This window comes from Hydra vulgaris, chromosome 02 (genome assembly GCF_038396675.1).
Source record: "Hydra vulgaris chromosome 02, alternate assembly HydraT2T_AEP".
Taxonomy (NCBI): Eukaryota; Metazoa; Cnidaria; class Hydrozoa; order Anthoathecata; family Hydridae; genus Hydra; species Hydra vulgaris.
The window spans coordinates 39239777-39258097 of NC_088921.1; the positions used below are offsets into that span (position 1 = coordinate 39239777).

The 18321-nt window shown below is 28.0% G+C and overlaps 1 protein-coding gene across 1 annotated transcript in view; it reads left to right on the forward strand.

Annotated features, from left to right (window-relative positions):
* LOC100213150 (cyclic AMP-dependent transcription factor ATF-6 beta) overlaps positions 1–18321 on the forward strand; it is a 44792-nt gene that overhangs the window by 12171 nt on the left and 14300 nt on the right. Inside the window, exons 5-12 of the mRNA XM_065790835.1 lie at positions 9931–10008; positions 13004–13111; positions 13195–13292; positions 13501–13869; positions 13938–14025; positions 14136–14239; positions 14323–14376; positions 14603–14669. Coding sequence (XP_065646907.1) covers positions 9931–10008; positions 13004–13111; positions 13195–13292; positions 13501–13869; positions 13938–14025; positions 14136–14239; positions 14323–14376; positions 14603–14669 — 966 coding nt within the window. The remainder of the gene's footprint in view (positions 1–9930; positions 10009–13003; positions 13112–13194; positions 13293–13500; positions 13870–13937; positions 14026–14135; positions 14240–14322; positions 14377–14602; positions 14670–18321) is intronic.

The following is an 18321-nucleotide window of genomic DNA, read 5'->3' on the forward strand; positions in this document are numbered from 1 at the left end:
CACGGTTTATGCAGCTGAAAGAACACCATAAACTTTTTGGATTTCTATATAATTTTCAAAATATGTCTAAAGAAGATCTCAGAAAACATTCAGCCGACCTAGAAATTGCTTTGACAGACATTACAAAAGATATAGAAGGGTTCATGCTTTCCGAAGAAATGGAGGCAATTAAGCCAATACTGCCCGTTCAACAACAAAAACCCAAAGAACCCTTTAAATATTTGGCTTGTAATGATAGGTCGACTGCATTTCCAAACTTGTTCATAGCCCTAAAAATACTGATGACAATTCCAGTTACAGTCGCTTCCGGTGAAAGAAGTTTTTCAAAACTAAAATTAATTAAAACCTACCTTAGGTCAGTAATTAACCAAGAACGACTAAACAATTTGGCACTAATATCAATTGAATCTCCTTTAAGTAGAGAAATTAATTATGAAAAAATTCTAAAAGATTTTGCAAGCAAAAAAACAAGAAAGATCCACTTTGACTTACAGATTATTTGTTTATTATGACAATAACAAGAACTGTTTTGTTTAAATTCATTGTAATATTTTTATTATTGTTTATTGATTCGTTTGTGGAGTTATGTTTTTTTGTATAATAAATGTGTTTCAATAATTTTATTAATAGTAGTTATTGTAAAAAAAAAAATCAGGTGGGCCCCGCAAGCATTCATTAAATTGGACCCCCCAATTCGTAAGGCCGGCCCTGTCTACTGGTACACTATTCCATTCATCGATAAACCTATTGCTGAAAAAATATTGCCTTTCCAAACAATTTCTGACCAATTCAGTTTTCATTCGATGTTTTGCTCCTTTAATGTTAGATGCAGGACCTGTAGAGCAAATAGAGTTCATTGTTTGATTTTGTTTAATATCAATTATTTCAATACCTTTAAATATTTTGAATTGCTGGACCAAGTCGCCTCTTTTTTTTTTTTTTTTTTTTGTTAGTTCACCTCCTCAAGACCGAAAAGGCCACTACAGACGAGGAGGCTACTTATTTGTAGTACAACCCTCTCTCAACTCTATAACATTGAAACACGAACCTTGACGAACAAGGCCGCTGCGCAGAGAAAATTTTGAGCCTTCTATTCTCCAAAGTAGTCAAACCCGAAATTTCCAACCTTTTTTTGTACTCAAGATGTCTTAGTTTTGGTATCATTTTGGTTGCTCCTCATTGAACTTTTTCTAGTTCATTAATATCTTTTGTATAATACATACACCATGCTTGAATCGAAAACTCTAAATTTTATCTAACATACAATACAATGTTTTTATTATATCTTTATCCTTGTACTTGAATGTATTATTTAGTAGTGAGAGCATACTATTTGTTTTCCTAGTTGCATATTACTTGTTTGGCCCATTTCAAATCACTTGATATAAAAACACCAATGTCTTTTTCTAGTTTTGACTTTTCAATTTCCATTAATTTATTGTTGTTCATAAAATACGAATATTCTTTATTATTTGAGCCAAAGTGCATAATATTACATTTTTCAAAATTTAATCCTAATTTCCATTTTGTAGACCATTCGTTAAGTTTATTTATATCATTTTGAAACAATTGTGAATCATTTTAAGAAGAAATAGGCACGATTATCTTATCATCATCAGCATATAAACAATATTTATTAATAAAGTTTTCCAGTAAATCATTTATAAATACCAGAAAAAGGAGAGGACCTAGAACAAACCTTTGTGGTACACCACTAAGTACATCAACCCAATTTGTCACACTTTCACCTAAAACCACTTGTTGTTTTCTATTAGCTAAGAATCCACTTAAAAAGTTTACCAGAAATACCGAAAGTCAATAACTTAGACAATAACTTTTTATGTGAAACACTATCAAAAGCTTTTTTATAGTCTGTGTACAATACATCTACCGGTGTTCCATTATGGAATGCATTTGTTAAAATATCTAGGTATTCTAATAGGTTTGTTGTACAGCTATTGCTTTTCATTAAACCATGTTGTTTTTTTGAAAGTAATTTATTGTTTATGAGGTGTTGCATGATAAAATCAGCTATTGTTCTTTCCAACATTTTATATGGTATTGAAGTTAACAATATTGGTCAGTAGTTAGATGCTTTTAATTTGCTTCCTTTTTAAAAAGTGGCATTACATTTGCCTTCTTCCATATATCTGGTAGGGTACCTGTTTCCATCGATTTTTTGAACACTAAATATAATGGGTATGATATTGACAAGCTGCATTCTTTTAAAACATTAGGATGAACAAAATCAAAACCAACCAATTTTGACTTATCAAGTGCTTTAAGTCTAGTTTTAACATCATTTTGTGTTATTAAAACTGTGTTTAATAATAAATTTGAAGGCACATTACAAAACTCAATAATGCTTGCACCATTATCATTAACATACACAGATTGAAAATATTTATTTAGTTCAGTAGCTATAGCGAATTGATCATTTATGATTTCCCCATTTTCAATTTCCAGAGCTCAAATTTGAATTTTTACTGATTTCTTTTCATTGATATATTCAGGGACGAACCCAGACCTGTTTTAGTACCGCTAGAGTGGTATAGGCGCCAAAAAAAAACGCCCAATTTTTTTAATTTTTTTTTTTTTTGCTTTTTATAAAAAATTAAAAAAAAATTCAGTTTTATATGCAGTAGTATATAAATAATTTTCAGTTTATTTTAGCTACCTCAATTTTTTTCATGACAATAAAATGAATTAAAAGGAAATTGCTTTTTTAGGTAATTATGTAATGATGTAACTGTTCTTACATAATTACCTAACCTGTTACTAACTGAACGTTAGTTTAAAAAAAAAATTAATGTTGTTATGAAACTCAATTTTAAAAACTTATTGCGATATTTTATAACAATGGAATGTATAAAAATTTGCTTTTTTTGAAAGATACAATGATTTAAAAAAAATCCATTCAGAGTAAAGTTAGCATTTGTTTTTTGGCAATTAAGAGTAAACTGCTTATGATAATAAATGAACAAAAGTTAAAATTTTAGTCCTAATAGTTATCGCGCAAATTTAATACTTGAATGGATGAACTTTTGATCTTTAGGTTGTATTTTAGTTTACTTGAGGAAAACATAAAAACCAAATGTAAACTTTTTCAGAAAGTTTTGTTTCTTTTCCATATTCTTTTTGACTTTTAGAATAATAAAAATAGTGGTTACAATAACTTGATAAAAGTTTTATTAAGATCTGTTTAATGTAACCCATAGTAAATGTAACTTATTAAACGTAATTTTTTAAATTATACTTTAATGATTAAAAAATATAACATATTTTTTAAAATAAATGTTTTTTTAACCAAAAAAATAACATTTTTAAAATTATGTTAACCATAATTATATCTTCTTTAATTATCTTTAATTTAAAAGGCGCCCCGAAATCACTTTAAAAACTCTTAACCTTGAGTAAAAGTTAAATGAACAGATTTGCAAATATTTAGATCAAAATTTTAAAATTAAAATACGTTTATTAATTGCATGTTTTTTATTCGAATACAAGATGTAAAACTATTATGTTAATTTTTAAAATATTACGCAATTTAATATATGTAAATATATTATGTAATGTAAATATTAATTAAAAATTGTTTAAAGTTTTTATACATTTAATTACTAATTATTTAAAACATTAACACCTGCTAAAGTTAAATTAACTAAAATATAGTTAATGTTTAAAATACTTTAAATAATTTTAACTAAAAAATTATTTACTAATAGCATGGTATTTGCTACAAAAGCCTTTATTAAAGTCTTAAGTAAAATAGTTTTCTTATCGTAACAAAAGTAGCATCGTCCACCGGTAAATTCATGTATTTAAAAAATGCCTTAAACATGCAGCAGATAAACACAAATGATTAAAATGATGATTAAAAATCATTTTTGCCGCACCAGTTTTAACTAGGGAAGGAGGAGGAGAAAGGGAGACTCTAAAACATCAACCCCATCTCCCTGACATTGCCGGAAAAAAAGCAGTATCCCCAAATGCACTCTGGGTTCTTCACTGATATTTATAAAGCAATTTAGGATTTGATTTAAACTTGCTAGCTATAGTACTTTCTAATTGTTTTATATTGTTCTTGATATCATTTTTTATTCTAATTTTCAACTTATTATACTGAGTTTTTGATGGTTCGTCATTCCAGCCATTATGTTTATTAGCAAGCCATATATTGTTTTTAGTTCTTGTTTTATGTTTCAATTCAGGAGTAATCCATTTGTTTCTGTTTCTTCTATTTTGATAATTAATTCTTGGGATAAACAGATTAGTTGCATAATTGTAATGATACAAAAATAAATCATACATTTCATTTATAATTTACTTTTATCTCCCTAAAGAAGCTGAGTGTGTTATAAAAACAATTTTTTTTTTCGTTTGAAATAATAAGGCCTGTAATATTAGTTAATTTGTAGTTTGCTATTTGGAATGTTTGCTCACAAACACTTTGAAATAGAAAACGATCTTCAAGATAATTATTATCAGACCAATCTATTGTATTATAGTTGATGTCGCCTGTAATAATAAGATCGCTGTATTCTTTCTGATAAATACTCGTTTTAGCAGCATTAACAGGTAGCAAAACTATTATTGTACTCATGAGATATATCTGGTGGTCTATAAATGCATCCTATTAGCATTTTTTTATTTTTAAAACATAGTCCATATTTGTTTAATAAAATTATCGTTTAATTGTAAACTATTTGTTTCAAACTGATTAATACATTTTTTGACATAAATACAAACACCTCCTCCATGAGTCTTTCTATTGCTTCTGAAAATATTATAACTAATTATGTTTACATCTGATTCTGCTTTAAACCAAGTTTAAATAACATCCGGTTTATATATTTCACATTGTAACCTTAACTCATTGATCTTATTATTTAGAGGCCTTGCATTTGTGTACCAAATCATTAGTTCTTTGCATTTTATGATTATCGTGCTCTTTGTTTATACTTAAATCACATTTCTTACGCTCGTGAAAGTTTACTAATTCAATATCTAGCAGTCTCTTATCGCTCAGCAACTTATTAAGATTGTGAAGTCCACCACTAAACTGATTTAATTTATTGTTAGTTTCATAGTTAAAACATCGTATGTTGTTTATTGGCATTTAGTTGCTATTTTTTTATTCTTACTACCTTGTCATTTCTAATTCCAAAGTAATAATTTGCTGTGTCAATGTTGTCATTATTTCGTTTTTTTAGATTTCGTTTGTTTAGATTCAGTCAAATCAGGATTTAAAAATACATTTTTAAAGGTTTTATCTTTCTTCAATTCCTTGGCATTTTTTAAAACAGAATTACGTTCCAATTTATCAGTTAAAACAACAATATATGGAGTTTTGTAACCATTTTTTGACTTTAATAACATTTTTGATTTTGACATTGACCTTCAACTTTTGCATGACTGTTTCAGTATTTTGTTTATCTTCTTCAATTGCTTTGACTTTATCACTTAATGCTGATTCCTCTAAACCAAAAATAACCAAGTTATTTTCTCTTTTAAATCTTTCTTTGGTTTCATTTGCGACTAAAAGTTAAGAATGAAAAAAGACAATTGTCTCAAAAGTAACATATTGTTTAAAATAATATTTTTACAGGAAATTAGTTTTCCAACTTCAGTTAAAAAGTCATTCTAAAAGTATTGCTGAATAAAAGATAAAAAAACTAGTATTCAATTAATTAGTAATAAGTAATTAAAATGGTTTATTTTTTTCTAAGCATTTCATGATTATTATTAGGGTGGGTTGAAAATTTTTGAAAAAAGTTTGGTCTAATACTAAATATTTTGTTGCATTTACCTGTAAATGAATGAAAATTAAAATTGAATGAATTATAAGTTGCAGTATTATTTGTATTTCACCTTAATTAAACAGAACATACTTGTTACACAATTAAATGAGTATCAGTAAATTAGTATACTATACTTATTACAAAGTTTTCAGCATAATTTTTTTTCGAGTCAAAATGTGGCATTAGACTGTGAGAGTGAATTTGAACTCTTATGAAACTGTCTCTAGCGTTGAAACTGTTTCATTCAGTGTTCAATATGTGTGTAATTAAGATATTTTACAGGAAATAGCATTTCTTTGAACTGGTAAATTTCTTCATTTGATAGGCTCAAAGTTACTAGTGGCTCAGATGCATTAACCCAATTAATAAGTTCCACCCAGTCATTTGCATCATAGTTAATAGCAGGAACTGAGAATTGGCAAATTCTCAGTTCCTGCTATTAACTAGTTCCATCTTCTTTTTTTCTACACTGAAGGATTATGTCAATTGCCCTGGAGTGTTTGCCTTTATCTGAGTCCGCTAACATTGCAAGCAATAGATTTTTACAATAAGCAAAGTATGCACCTTGACTTATGTATGGCTTCACAATAGCGACAGTATCACTTAAAAGATCCTTTAAAAGCTGAGTTGCCAGGTAAACATGCTTTGCATCACCCGTACACAGGAGGGACCCCTAAATGGCAAATCAGTTTGCAATATAGTTGCTTACTATGAAGTGTGTAATCACACAAAGTTTGTCCGTAGGGTTCTAAGTGGCAATATACAATTGGCAATCACAGGTCTGCAGTGCCTTTCCAATGGGGCCACTAAAACTGGTGTCAACAGATGTAACATAAATGTGTAAATAGGTGACACAAGGACAACTTATTTGTGTGCAACAAACAAATGAACCAGTTCATAGCACATCCAAGAGCTGGCTCAGCTTGACAGATTATTCCACCTTTGGAACCTGTGTTCACATATGTGCTGTTACATTCCATGGCACAGTATGATCAGCACCTTGTTCTGAAATGGCTGAGATAATGCTGCTGATGTTGATACTTTTTTTGATGTTGGTGTGATATGAGTGAGATTGTCTTTGATAACTTTAGTTAAAGTTTTATTTTTTCTGCCATCAAATTAAATGCCTGTGATGCTTTCAGTTGTTTTCCTCATACCTTGCACTTGCCAACCATCAAACTCTGATCATCCTTAGTAATCATGCCAACATCAATAAGGACTGCAGTTGCCAGGGATGCTGTAACTTGATCTGATATAACATATCTATCTGCTTCCTTGTCTAGATTTGGAAGGGACGTTCTGATTGCCCTGCTTGGTAGTAGTAACACAGTCGCTGAGATACACTTCACTATCATTATCCTCTTCACTTGAATCCGTATTAGTATCATCCACCTTTTAAAAGTTCAACTCAGCTTCATCTGATCTGTTTGTTGAAAGTTGTTCTTTATTACCAGGCTTCCTTTTTAGGCGATTCTGCAATCGGGTCGTTATTACTATATTAACATCATCAATAAATTTACAACAAGAATTTCTTTGATACAATAAGTATAATTCTTCCATCGGTGAAACTTGGATTTTCTAGGACACTTGCAGAAAACAGTCACTTGGTTAATAGATTCATTTTATAACATCAAGCATTTACATGACACAATATCAAACTAGGGATCCAAGCTCTTCTGGAAATCGTTTACAACTAGATTTTGATCAACACAATTCTGCTCTGGTAGTAATTAAAGCATCAACACGCAAAATGGAATTGAAGCCTTGTCCCACAACATTTTAAGCAACAATTTTGTATTTGTCTTTATTACAATCATTTTTTTTAGTTGTAAAAATCTCCTTATAGCTTAAATGTTAGTTGGTTGAACATTTTGTGGCCGATCACAGCTTCACTAAATATTGCATGTCTTGTCAGCTGTCTTGTAGCCATAATTTCAAATAATCAGATCAATTCTTTCAGTAACTAAAACAAAACAACAACAGGTCATTTAACAACATTTCTTTTTGCAAACTACTAAAAGCTAGCATAAAATTAGTTAATTTAGACAAAGTTAAGACAATTCAGCGCAGTAATATTATTGTTTATGCAAAACAGTAACACAAGGCTACTAAAAGTTTGCACAAAATTTGAATGTTTAAGTATAGTATATTCACTAGACATTTTTATTTCATAATCTGATATTGATTTTAGCAGTTAAAATATTTAAACAAAATGGATGGAATTAAAGAAAATGACAAATGAAAGCTTATTGGAAACTTCTATTTAGATAACATAGACAAAGAGGAAGCATTTACAGTGCATCATTTTATGCAAATGAAAGTTGCAAGGTGAACAATTTATAATATTATTTAAAAAGTTGACAACAATATTGACCTTAAAAGAAAGTCAGGAGCAGCAGAAAACCATACAAAACAAAAGAAAAATTACTTCACTCATTAACAAGGCTGAAAATAAAGTTGGAATCTCCCAGATAAAACTTGCATTATATATGGAATTCATAGTAGTTATGTTTATAAAATTTTTAACATGCATGGACTTGAATATTTCAAAAGAAAGAAAGCACCAGAAAGCTCTGTAATTCAAATAATTAAACAAAATCAACGACTGTTAAAACTTTTAAAACTTTTTTCCAACCGTCAAATGAGTTTGAAATTATCATGGATGATGAGTCCTATTTTACATTGAGCAGCCAAAACACACCAGGAAATAATGGCTTTTATTGTCAAGATAAAGAAAAAACTGAAACTAATATTTAATATAAGTTTAAATCAAAGTTTCAAGCGAAAGTTTTAGTATGGATTGCAATCAGTAGATTTGGTAAATCAAAGCCTTTCTTTGCAATTAAGAATAATGCCATTGATGCAAAAATATATTTCCAAGAATGCATTGAAAAGAAACTTGTTCCCTTTATCAATTTGCATCACAAAAATCTAAAATATATATTTTGGCCTGATGGTGCAAGCTGTCATTATGCAAAGCTAACAATTGAAACTTATAAGAAGTTTAATATATTTCTAAGGATGATAATCCACCAGATGTACCGCAATTAAGGCCCATTGAGACATTTTGGGCTCACCTAAAACAGAGAGTCTATTCCAATGATTTCAAAGCAAAAAATCTTAATCACCTGAAAAAGAGAATTCAACTTAAGTTACGAGATTTCAGTCCAGAATACTTTGAAACCTTCTTTGCTCGCTTAGGACTAAAATTTGCTACACTGTTGATCATGGGACACTTTCAGTTATAAGATGATCTGTTATTACTTTCCTTACTTATTTGATCAGTTGTGAAACAGTAATATATTTTGAATGACAATTATAAGCAATTCTTTTTTGTGCAAATTTTTAGTAGCCTCGTGTTAATTGCATGCGAACTTTTGGGCCCAAAAATTGGGCACTTCCTGTAAAGCATTTTTATTTTTTACAGCTGCTTTTGGTTTCATACATGGAATGGCAAAAAAGTACAGAGTATTGTGATGAAGTTCACACTTTTTTTGTTTTCAACCCACCCTAATGATTATAGTTATTATTGAGTTTTCATTATAAAATTTGAAACTTATTGAATTTGACTAGTCATCAGCTTAGAGCCAAGGTGTTGCATGTCTACATTTTGCGTTTTTTCTATTTCAATAAATATCAATAAATATTTTTCAACCAGTGGAACAATAAATTTAGTCTCAAAAATAATGGAACTTTAGGAAATATTTAAATAATCAGTAGGGCTTTCTGGCCGAAAGTTTTTACATACTAAAATCTATAACTCGATTTTCTAGGTAACACAAAAAATGCACATACGGCCTCTTGGTTCTTGGCTGACATAGTTACCAATTTGAGAATCAGGTTAGCTTTTAAACTAAAATAATAAAATTTTGTCAATACCAAAGTCTTAACTAAAATAAGTCTTGCTATGCTGTCTGTTAACAAAGTAGTTCAAAGCAAAAAATCTTGTTGTTTTTTTTAATTTTGCATTGTAATGATTTATTTTATTAAAACAAACCATAGGACCATTTGACCCAAACATAGATCTCAATATGTTTTTTGATTGATAATTTTAATGAACACAACACATAGTTTCCTCTGTTTTATTTTTTTATTTTTGTTTTGACAACAGTTATTATAAAAATTTTAGTTTAAAGATTTTAAAAGACAGATGAGAATGATAAAAAATCGAGAATCTGCATGTTTATCACGTCAGCGAAAAAAAGAGGTAAATTGTTTATTGGATGCACTTTTAATTTTCATTTTTATTTGTTTATGTAACTTGATTTTTTAATTTGTTTTTAATGGTTTATTAAATGTTTTAATTTTTATTATTTTAAGTTTTAATTTTTTATTTTTGTTTAATACTTTTTTTTCTGAATTTTGAATTTTGAATTATTTTTTGTTAAAAAGGGAGCAACAGAATTTTAATAAGGGCTACATAGGGGTTTCAAGTTACAGAGTTTACTTAGTTGTTTTATATTTAGAATTATAATACAATTTCAAATTAAAAGAAAAGGTTGTTTTTATTTCACAGCTTGCTTTGTAAATAAATGATTTTTTGATTAAATTTTTCGCCAGAAGTTAATTGTTTTTACAATTTAAATTAGTTACAGTTCAATAGAAATTTAGATTTTAGTTGCATACATAATACTAGGTTATGTAAGTTTTTTCAGGGTTTTGGGAATAATATGTTATTTTATTTACAAAGTTCATTATTTTTGTAAATTATAATTTTTAAATATTTTTCAAACAAAATATAGTTTAAAAAAAATTAAAGTTTAAAAATATATATATTAATGTGGTTAATTTAAAAATATTGAGTCCATTGTTCTTCATTGCACAGTGGGCCAGAATTCGCTTTTACTGGACAAAACTAGTAACTCTTCATATAAAAAAGATAAAAGAACTATTATTGCACTGTTTACTAATTTGGGGATTGCGGTTTCAATGGTGACATTAGTTTTAATTTTGGGTTGCTATGGATTCCTAAATTGCTTAGCATCCACATATTTTATTAACCATAATAAAGATAAACTGGACTAAAGTAATAACTTCATCAGATTATTCCCATAATTACCACATACAGTATTATACTACAAATGTAGTGGAACTAAAGATTTTTTATCTGGTTGATTGTGATACCTGAAATACCTGGCATCAGTTCATTTTATATAGATACTACTTTAAATTTCTTAAAACATCAAAGTTATAAACAAGACCAAAATTAATGTGACATTTTGATTGAAAATTATTTTATGTATTTAAAAAAATTAATTGCATATCCAATTACTAATTTTAGGTATTTTTATGCAGTTCTAGAGCGGTTTTTTATATTTCATGAAACTACTACATAGTCCATATAAAAAAGAACCTTAAGCTTAAACCGTTTTGTGTATATAATATAAAATATTTTGTTTAAAATTATTTTTCATACCAAAACTCATGTATACTGGTAATTGTAAAACAGCTTTAGCTTCTTTTTCTTTACCATCTTGGCGCAAACTACAATCCCATGCAAACAATAGTTCAGAAGATGAAAAAGATGCAACTAATGGCACCAATCTTTTTTCTTTTGTTTCATTACTTGAAGTATCATAATTCACTTGGGGTCTGCCAAACACTACAGTTGAATTAGAGCAGAGTTATCTTTATCAATGGAGGCAGTTAGAAGAATATGCTTATTATCAATTATAAATTGAACTGATATTGGTTCATTTTGTAGCCTTTGTTTGTTATTCTCTTCAAAATGAGTTTTAGAGTATTTGCATGTATATCTTTGTCAAAGATGCTTTATGAAATTAGATAAGTTATTTTTGCAGTAAAGTTTGTGCCATTTACAACTGCATTCAAAATATAAGGATTAGCTAACTTCAAGTTTTCTTGTATTATATATGAATAAATATCAATATTTTTCATGTTTTAAATATATATAAACATGAATTAGACAAAATCAATAAATATTTTAAGATGTATTAATACTAAAATAAGTTTGTATCTAGACTTGCTGAAACCCAATTATTACATAACCATTTAAAATAAAATACATATGTTTTCGCCACATAAAATCGGGTACAACAGTTAACTTGTAAAAATTATTATTATCGATCAGGCGGACATCCACGGGTTATAAACCAAATTTATATTGATAACATGCATATTGAACAATCTATTTCAAGTGTCAAATTACTGGACCACCTTGGACCGTAAAAGTATTTGATTATATAAGTGCAATTTTAACTGTAAAAAGTACTTCAAAAATATGCCATCATCTGAAATCTTTTTTTTTTTGACATAACTTAAGTGCAAAATAGTATTACAATAGCTCATTTGAAAGACAATACTGGATTTTATTAAATTATGCAATATATTTTAAAATTAATAAAAAAAATTTTTTTTTATTGAATTTTCAAATATTTTGCATAATTTAATAAAATCTAGTATTGTCTAATATTTTTGTATAACTAGCATGCATCCTTAAAAGCATACAGCATGATAATTATACAAAAATATATACATTTTATAAAAGCTGAATGTTTAAGCTATAAAATGGTATATAATAATGTAATTTTTGAGAATGTATTTTTTTTTACTTTTGTCCACTGCATGGCCCACTGCATTGTATCAAGTTAATCATTGCATCAATTTTATAACATTGTAACAACTTTTGAAAATTTTAGAATATTTTTTCATTATTAACTTTATTATTTTTGATTAAATTCATTTCCTATAAGTTGCAGAAAAGGAGGTGGGTGTACTACTAGTCAAGGAGGCTACATATTTTGTTATTATACTTTTTATTCGTTAATTTTTTTATTTTATTTGAAACTTTAAACTCCAGAAAACAAAGATTGTTAAACAAGGCCATTGCACAACATGTTGAGTGACATGCAGTGCTCAGAGCAACATGTTGAGTGCTGTTTTTCTGGACACTTTATGATTATAATAAAAGTTTCATTTTATTATATTTTCATATGGGTTAGACAAAATTTTCAAATAACCTAATAGTTTTTTATTATTATTATTATTATTTTTGCACACAATTGGTTTTGATTATTTTAATTAAATTTTAATTATTTAATTGTGTGTATTTACAAATTTGTACTTTACTGTATTTTTTTTTTATTTTATAAAAAGCTCATAAAAAAATGATCATTGTTATAAGTGTATTTTAACTTTCACAGTTGAATTAAATAATTATATATTTCAAACAAATTTTTCAGCATATAAAAACTCTTGAATCGCGTGTTTCTGCTATTACTGAAGTAAACCAACAATTAAAAGAAGAAAACTGTATTCTAAAACAAAGGGTTCAAGAACTAGAAAATGAAGTATACATTTTAAATGTGAAGAATTTTTTTGAGTCAAATATGATAAATGATTTGTTTTTTAATTTGTTTATTTTATTGTTTAGAATGAATTGCTTCGTAATAGAGGAATGTTGAAAAGTGGAGTAAAGCGATCGTCTGCAATGCTCTCTCTTTTACTTTTTTATTATTTTAATCCACTTGGGTAAGCAGATGTCTTGTAAAAATAAAATTTATTTTTAAGTTTATAAAGTATTCAAAAGTTTGCATTGTTTTGTATTTTTAATATTTTGTAAACAGTAAATATATCAGTATTCTTAGTTGGTTTGATATTCTTAGTCTGCTATCTATAATCTGTTAAACATAAAGTTCTTGTCATTATTAATTGTTTAATATAACTATTTATTGTTTAGGTTATTTAATGTGAACCAAGTATTACCTGGACAGCCAGTTCAATCATTGTTACCAATGCATCGAAGTAGGACATTACTACAATTTGACAACTCAAACACATTAAATTTCTTTCCCCCTCTTGAAAGTTATGATGAAAAAGAGAAAGCTAGAAATTCAAAGATTATCCAGCTTAATGAAAATATATTTCACAATGCAAAAAATGTTGATGAGGAATTCAAAACGCAACTTTCGTTTTCTATGGTAAATAAAAAAGAAATTACAAATAAGCTACTAAAAAAAAATCAGACTGTAAAAAAAAACCCGTCAGTAACTTTACATGAAACTGAAGCTGACTGTGGCGAGCATTTTAATGAAACAGATGTAAACAGGTGAGAATTTCATTTATGGTAATTAAAACTGCAAGTTCTCACTCTTTTTAATAAAATGTATGTTTTAGAATTACAGAGTCTTTAGAACAGTTAGTTCACAGTTCCACAATCAAAAAATCAAATAAAATAAAGAATGCAAGACGTTATCCATGTTATGTATGATTGTTTCTACTTTAAAAAAAAATTGTGCAAAATTGAATTATATGTAATATGTATGTATTTTAACTAAAATTTTTGATTTTTTAATTTTTAAGTTTGATTTTTAGTCTACAAATGTAGCAGCCAGAGGTAAAAACTTGATAAATAATACAGGAATGAGTTGCAATCAGACCTCCCCATTGACACAATCTTCATATTTAAAGCTGCTGAGGTTTTTAACTTTATTAGAGTAATTGGTAAATTTTTAAAAGTTATTGCATTGTTTGTCATTGTCACATGTAATTTATCTTATAGAGAAAAAGAAAAAAAGAGAAGAGATGAATATGTTATGAATAACTCCTCCCAAGAGTAAGTTTATAGAATGTGGTGTTACATGTTATGTAGTGTGTTGTATGCTCCATAGTTTCAAAATTTATTAGCAGTTACATAGATTTTTAGTATAGTATATACTGAGTTATGTTTTTTATTATATTTGTATATTCTTTTATTATTTATTATATTTATATATTCTTTTTTTGTATCTATATTATATCTGTTATTGACTTTTTATAGTATTAAAATTTTTTTTTAACAGACTCGTAAATGCTATACAGAAAACTATCATTAGAAAAGCTGATACTTTTTATCTTTTTACTTTGAAGGTAAAAAATATTTTCTGTATAATTATCTATATCCAGGGGTGCACAGAGAATAAGTTGGGAAAATCAACTTATGAAACAGCTTGATATTTTATATACTCATTGGCTTAAATGATGATATTATCAAATTCAATTAAGAACAGTTTATAAACTAAACTAAATTTTCTATGATACATTAATCAAGAAAAATGATGCAATTTATTATTAAAGAAGATGCTTTGTGTTAAAACAAGAGGAAACCTTTGTTTAATATTATTCATTATGAATGGAAATTTGAATGTGAATGGTCAACAATATTTTCATTTTTCCATGGCCAGGCAGTTTATCACTTGTAAATAATTTTTTATACATGTGAATGAAAAATTATGAGTTTTTCTAGCTAAAGCTAGCCAAATGACACTGATATAGGCAATATACAATATATGGACATGATTCAAACGGAGGCATCAACAAAATAATAGAAACAGTGAATAGTATTTAAAACTTTGTATTTGAGTAGTCATTATTAAAAAATTTTGTAGAAATAATGTTTTTGTTAATACAAATACACAAATTATTTGCATATACAGTTGTTTTTTTATCACTTTCATATAGTTTTGTTTTTAAACTTGCCAAGTATTAATAAAACAAATGGAGCATCAAAATGTCAAATTAATGACGTTTTTTTGTTGACACCAATAGGAAAACTCCAAGATACCTTCGGAGATCTTCTCTGTGCACCTCTCTCTTAATTATTATCATAATATGCTTTATACAATTAACAATTATGATAATGATACTTTTAACTTCTTAGCTTTTGCATAATGATAAACAAAGTAATTATTTTTTTTTAGACATGATAAAGAAATGTACAATTCTGTAATTTTTGATTTAGAATAATAATTACCGTATTTAAAAGTTATTGAAAAAATGCTCACATTGTAGAATTACTTAGATGTTTTTTAGAAATGCATAGTATCAAGATGTATCCATTTTTTTTTTTGTTGCTATTGGGTCAAGTCATTATATTTCAACCAATTTTAAGAAAACTTTGTGGGGCACCATCTCTTATTTTCCTAATTTTTACATATTGTTATGTGCATCATGTAGATAGGTTAAATTTGAAATTTCAGACTTCCAAGTACAACAGTTCAGAAATTATAGCCTTACAAACATGACACAGTGGCCCCCCTCAATTTACACATGGTCAAAACAGACTACTTTAGAGCTGTATAACTTTTTTCTCACTTTCAACAAGTGTCTCATTTTTTCTAGAACTATTTTCTGGATAGTTCTCTCTTTAAAAAAGTGTTTTTTAATAACTTGTGTTAAATTAGAAAAAAATTATGACCTCCTCAACTATGGAAAAAATCCTTAAATTGCTAAAATATGCCAAAATGAAACTAACTGTAGCATTACTCTATTCATCCACAAGTCTTTACAGATAAGTTTTCTGATTAGCTACTACTATCTGCAATAAATCGGCACCTTGTTGCAGTTTAGAACTCAAATATATCTAAAAGCAAAATGTCCACTCTAAATATCTGAATTAATTTCAAAATGAAACCATTATTTCTTTAAATTCTATTTTATTAGAGGTAATTGGTGGTGTTATGTGGTCTGGACCCCCCCCCCCTTCTCAATAAGGTAAGGGGGAGGGGTTTTGGGGTGGCACCAATCAAATTCAACTAACTTTAAGTACTTTAATTGACTTTTGTTAATTCCCTTTTAAGACCATTACATTGTATATTTGCTGGAAAATCTCACACATATTTTTGATAGTTACTATCAAAATTTGAATCTCATGGTAAAAGCATAAAAAAATGCAATAAAGATCTAATGGCCTTAACTTTATATTCATTAGAAAATGAATTATGTATGTTTCATGCTAGAAAATGAATGCTTATATCTTTGTAAGTTGGTTGCCCTACTTCCCCCTTTGATTGGTTCCACGTTAAAACCCCTCCCCCTTACCTTAGGGGAAGGGGTCCAGACCACATAACACCACCAATTACCTCTAATAAAATAGAATTTAAAGAAATAATGGTTTCATTTTGAAATTAATTCAGATATTTAGATATTAAGTACCTAAATATCTAAATTAATTTAGAGACCTTTATTTGTGCCCTTATCTACTATAAAGACCAGATCAAGGAGAGGACAACCAACCATATCTTTCCTTTTATTAAAAAATGACTTATAATTAGTTGCACCCTTTACATAGGCCAGTTGGCAGATTAGAGGGGCACTGGTTTCTAGTAACATATACAACCTTTGATGATTGAAAAATAGTGTAATTTAAAAATGCCGGCGTTTTTGGTGTGGATTTGACAAGTTTTTAATGTTTGCATTTTCAGATAGTTAAGTCTAATGTTCTTACATGCTGTTAATCTTAGATCAAAACAAAGTGTTAGAAAAATTTACAAGCATCTCAAAATGGCTGAAAATTGGACTTTTTAGGCAAGTGGACATTTTGCTTTTAGATATATTTGAGTTCTAAACTGCAACAAGGTGCCGATTTATTGCAGATAGTAGTAGCTAATCAGAAAACTTATCTGTAAAGACTTGTGGATGAATAGAGTAATGCTACAGTTAGTTTCATTTTGGCATATTTTAGCAATTTAAGGATTTTTTCCATAGTTGAGGAGGTCATAATTTTTTTCTAATTTAACACAAGTTATTAAAAAACACTTTTTTAAAGAGAGAACTATCCAGAAAATAGTTCTAGAAAAAATGAGACACTTGTTGAAAGTGAGAAAAAAGTTATACAGCTCTAAAGTAGTCTGTTTTGACCATGTGTAAATTGAGGGGGGCCACTGTGTCATGTTTGTAAGGCTATAATTTCTGAACTGTTGTACTTGGAAGTCTGAAATTTCAAATTTAACCTATCTACATGATGCACATAACAATATGTAAAAATTAGGAAAATAAGAGATGGTGCCCCACAAAGTTTTCTTAAAATTGGTTGAAATATAATAGTTTGACCCTATTATCAAAATATAATAAAGCAGAAAAGTTGCATGATAACATAAATAGTAATTGTGCCGAGTTTTTTTTAAAAAAAAAAATATTATTAATAACAAATTCTACGTATATACTAGATTTTTAATAGAGTTTAAATGTTTACACAATGACTCAGTTTGAAATGTTTACAGTTTTTAAAAATATATTTTAGTGTCTTCAGTTGCTCATGGAAGCCTGGGTTTTTAGGAAAAAACACTGTTTTGAGAGTTTTCATTGAGAGGAAAAGTTTCTCTATGTTTAGACTTCAGCTATAACAATGTTAAATAATCTAATTCATTTTTCTCTGTCTAAAACCATCTTTTTGTATTTAATACAGGTATTATTTTTCATGATGCAAGTCTTGCACAAATTAAGCCATCTCTACTAACCAAACTGCAAACTTCATCTGTTACTAGTTTGATGCATCTCTCTACTGCTTGAGTATGGCATACAAAATGCTGCACAACTGGAACGTAAACATTTTGTCAACATCTCTATTAGATTTCTGAGATGTGAGCAGTAATTGGAGATTCATTGAGTTCATATTTTTCTTAATCATTTAGGTCAATGTAATCTTTTGCTTTAAAATTAATTTCTGGTTTGGAGATCTTTCGAACTTTGCTTTCATAAACCTTGCTTTCATTATTTGTTGTAACTCCAATTTTCTCACATG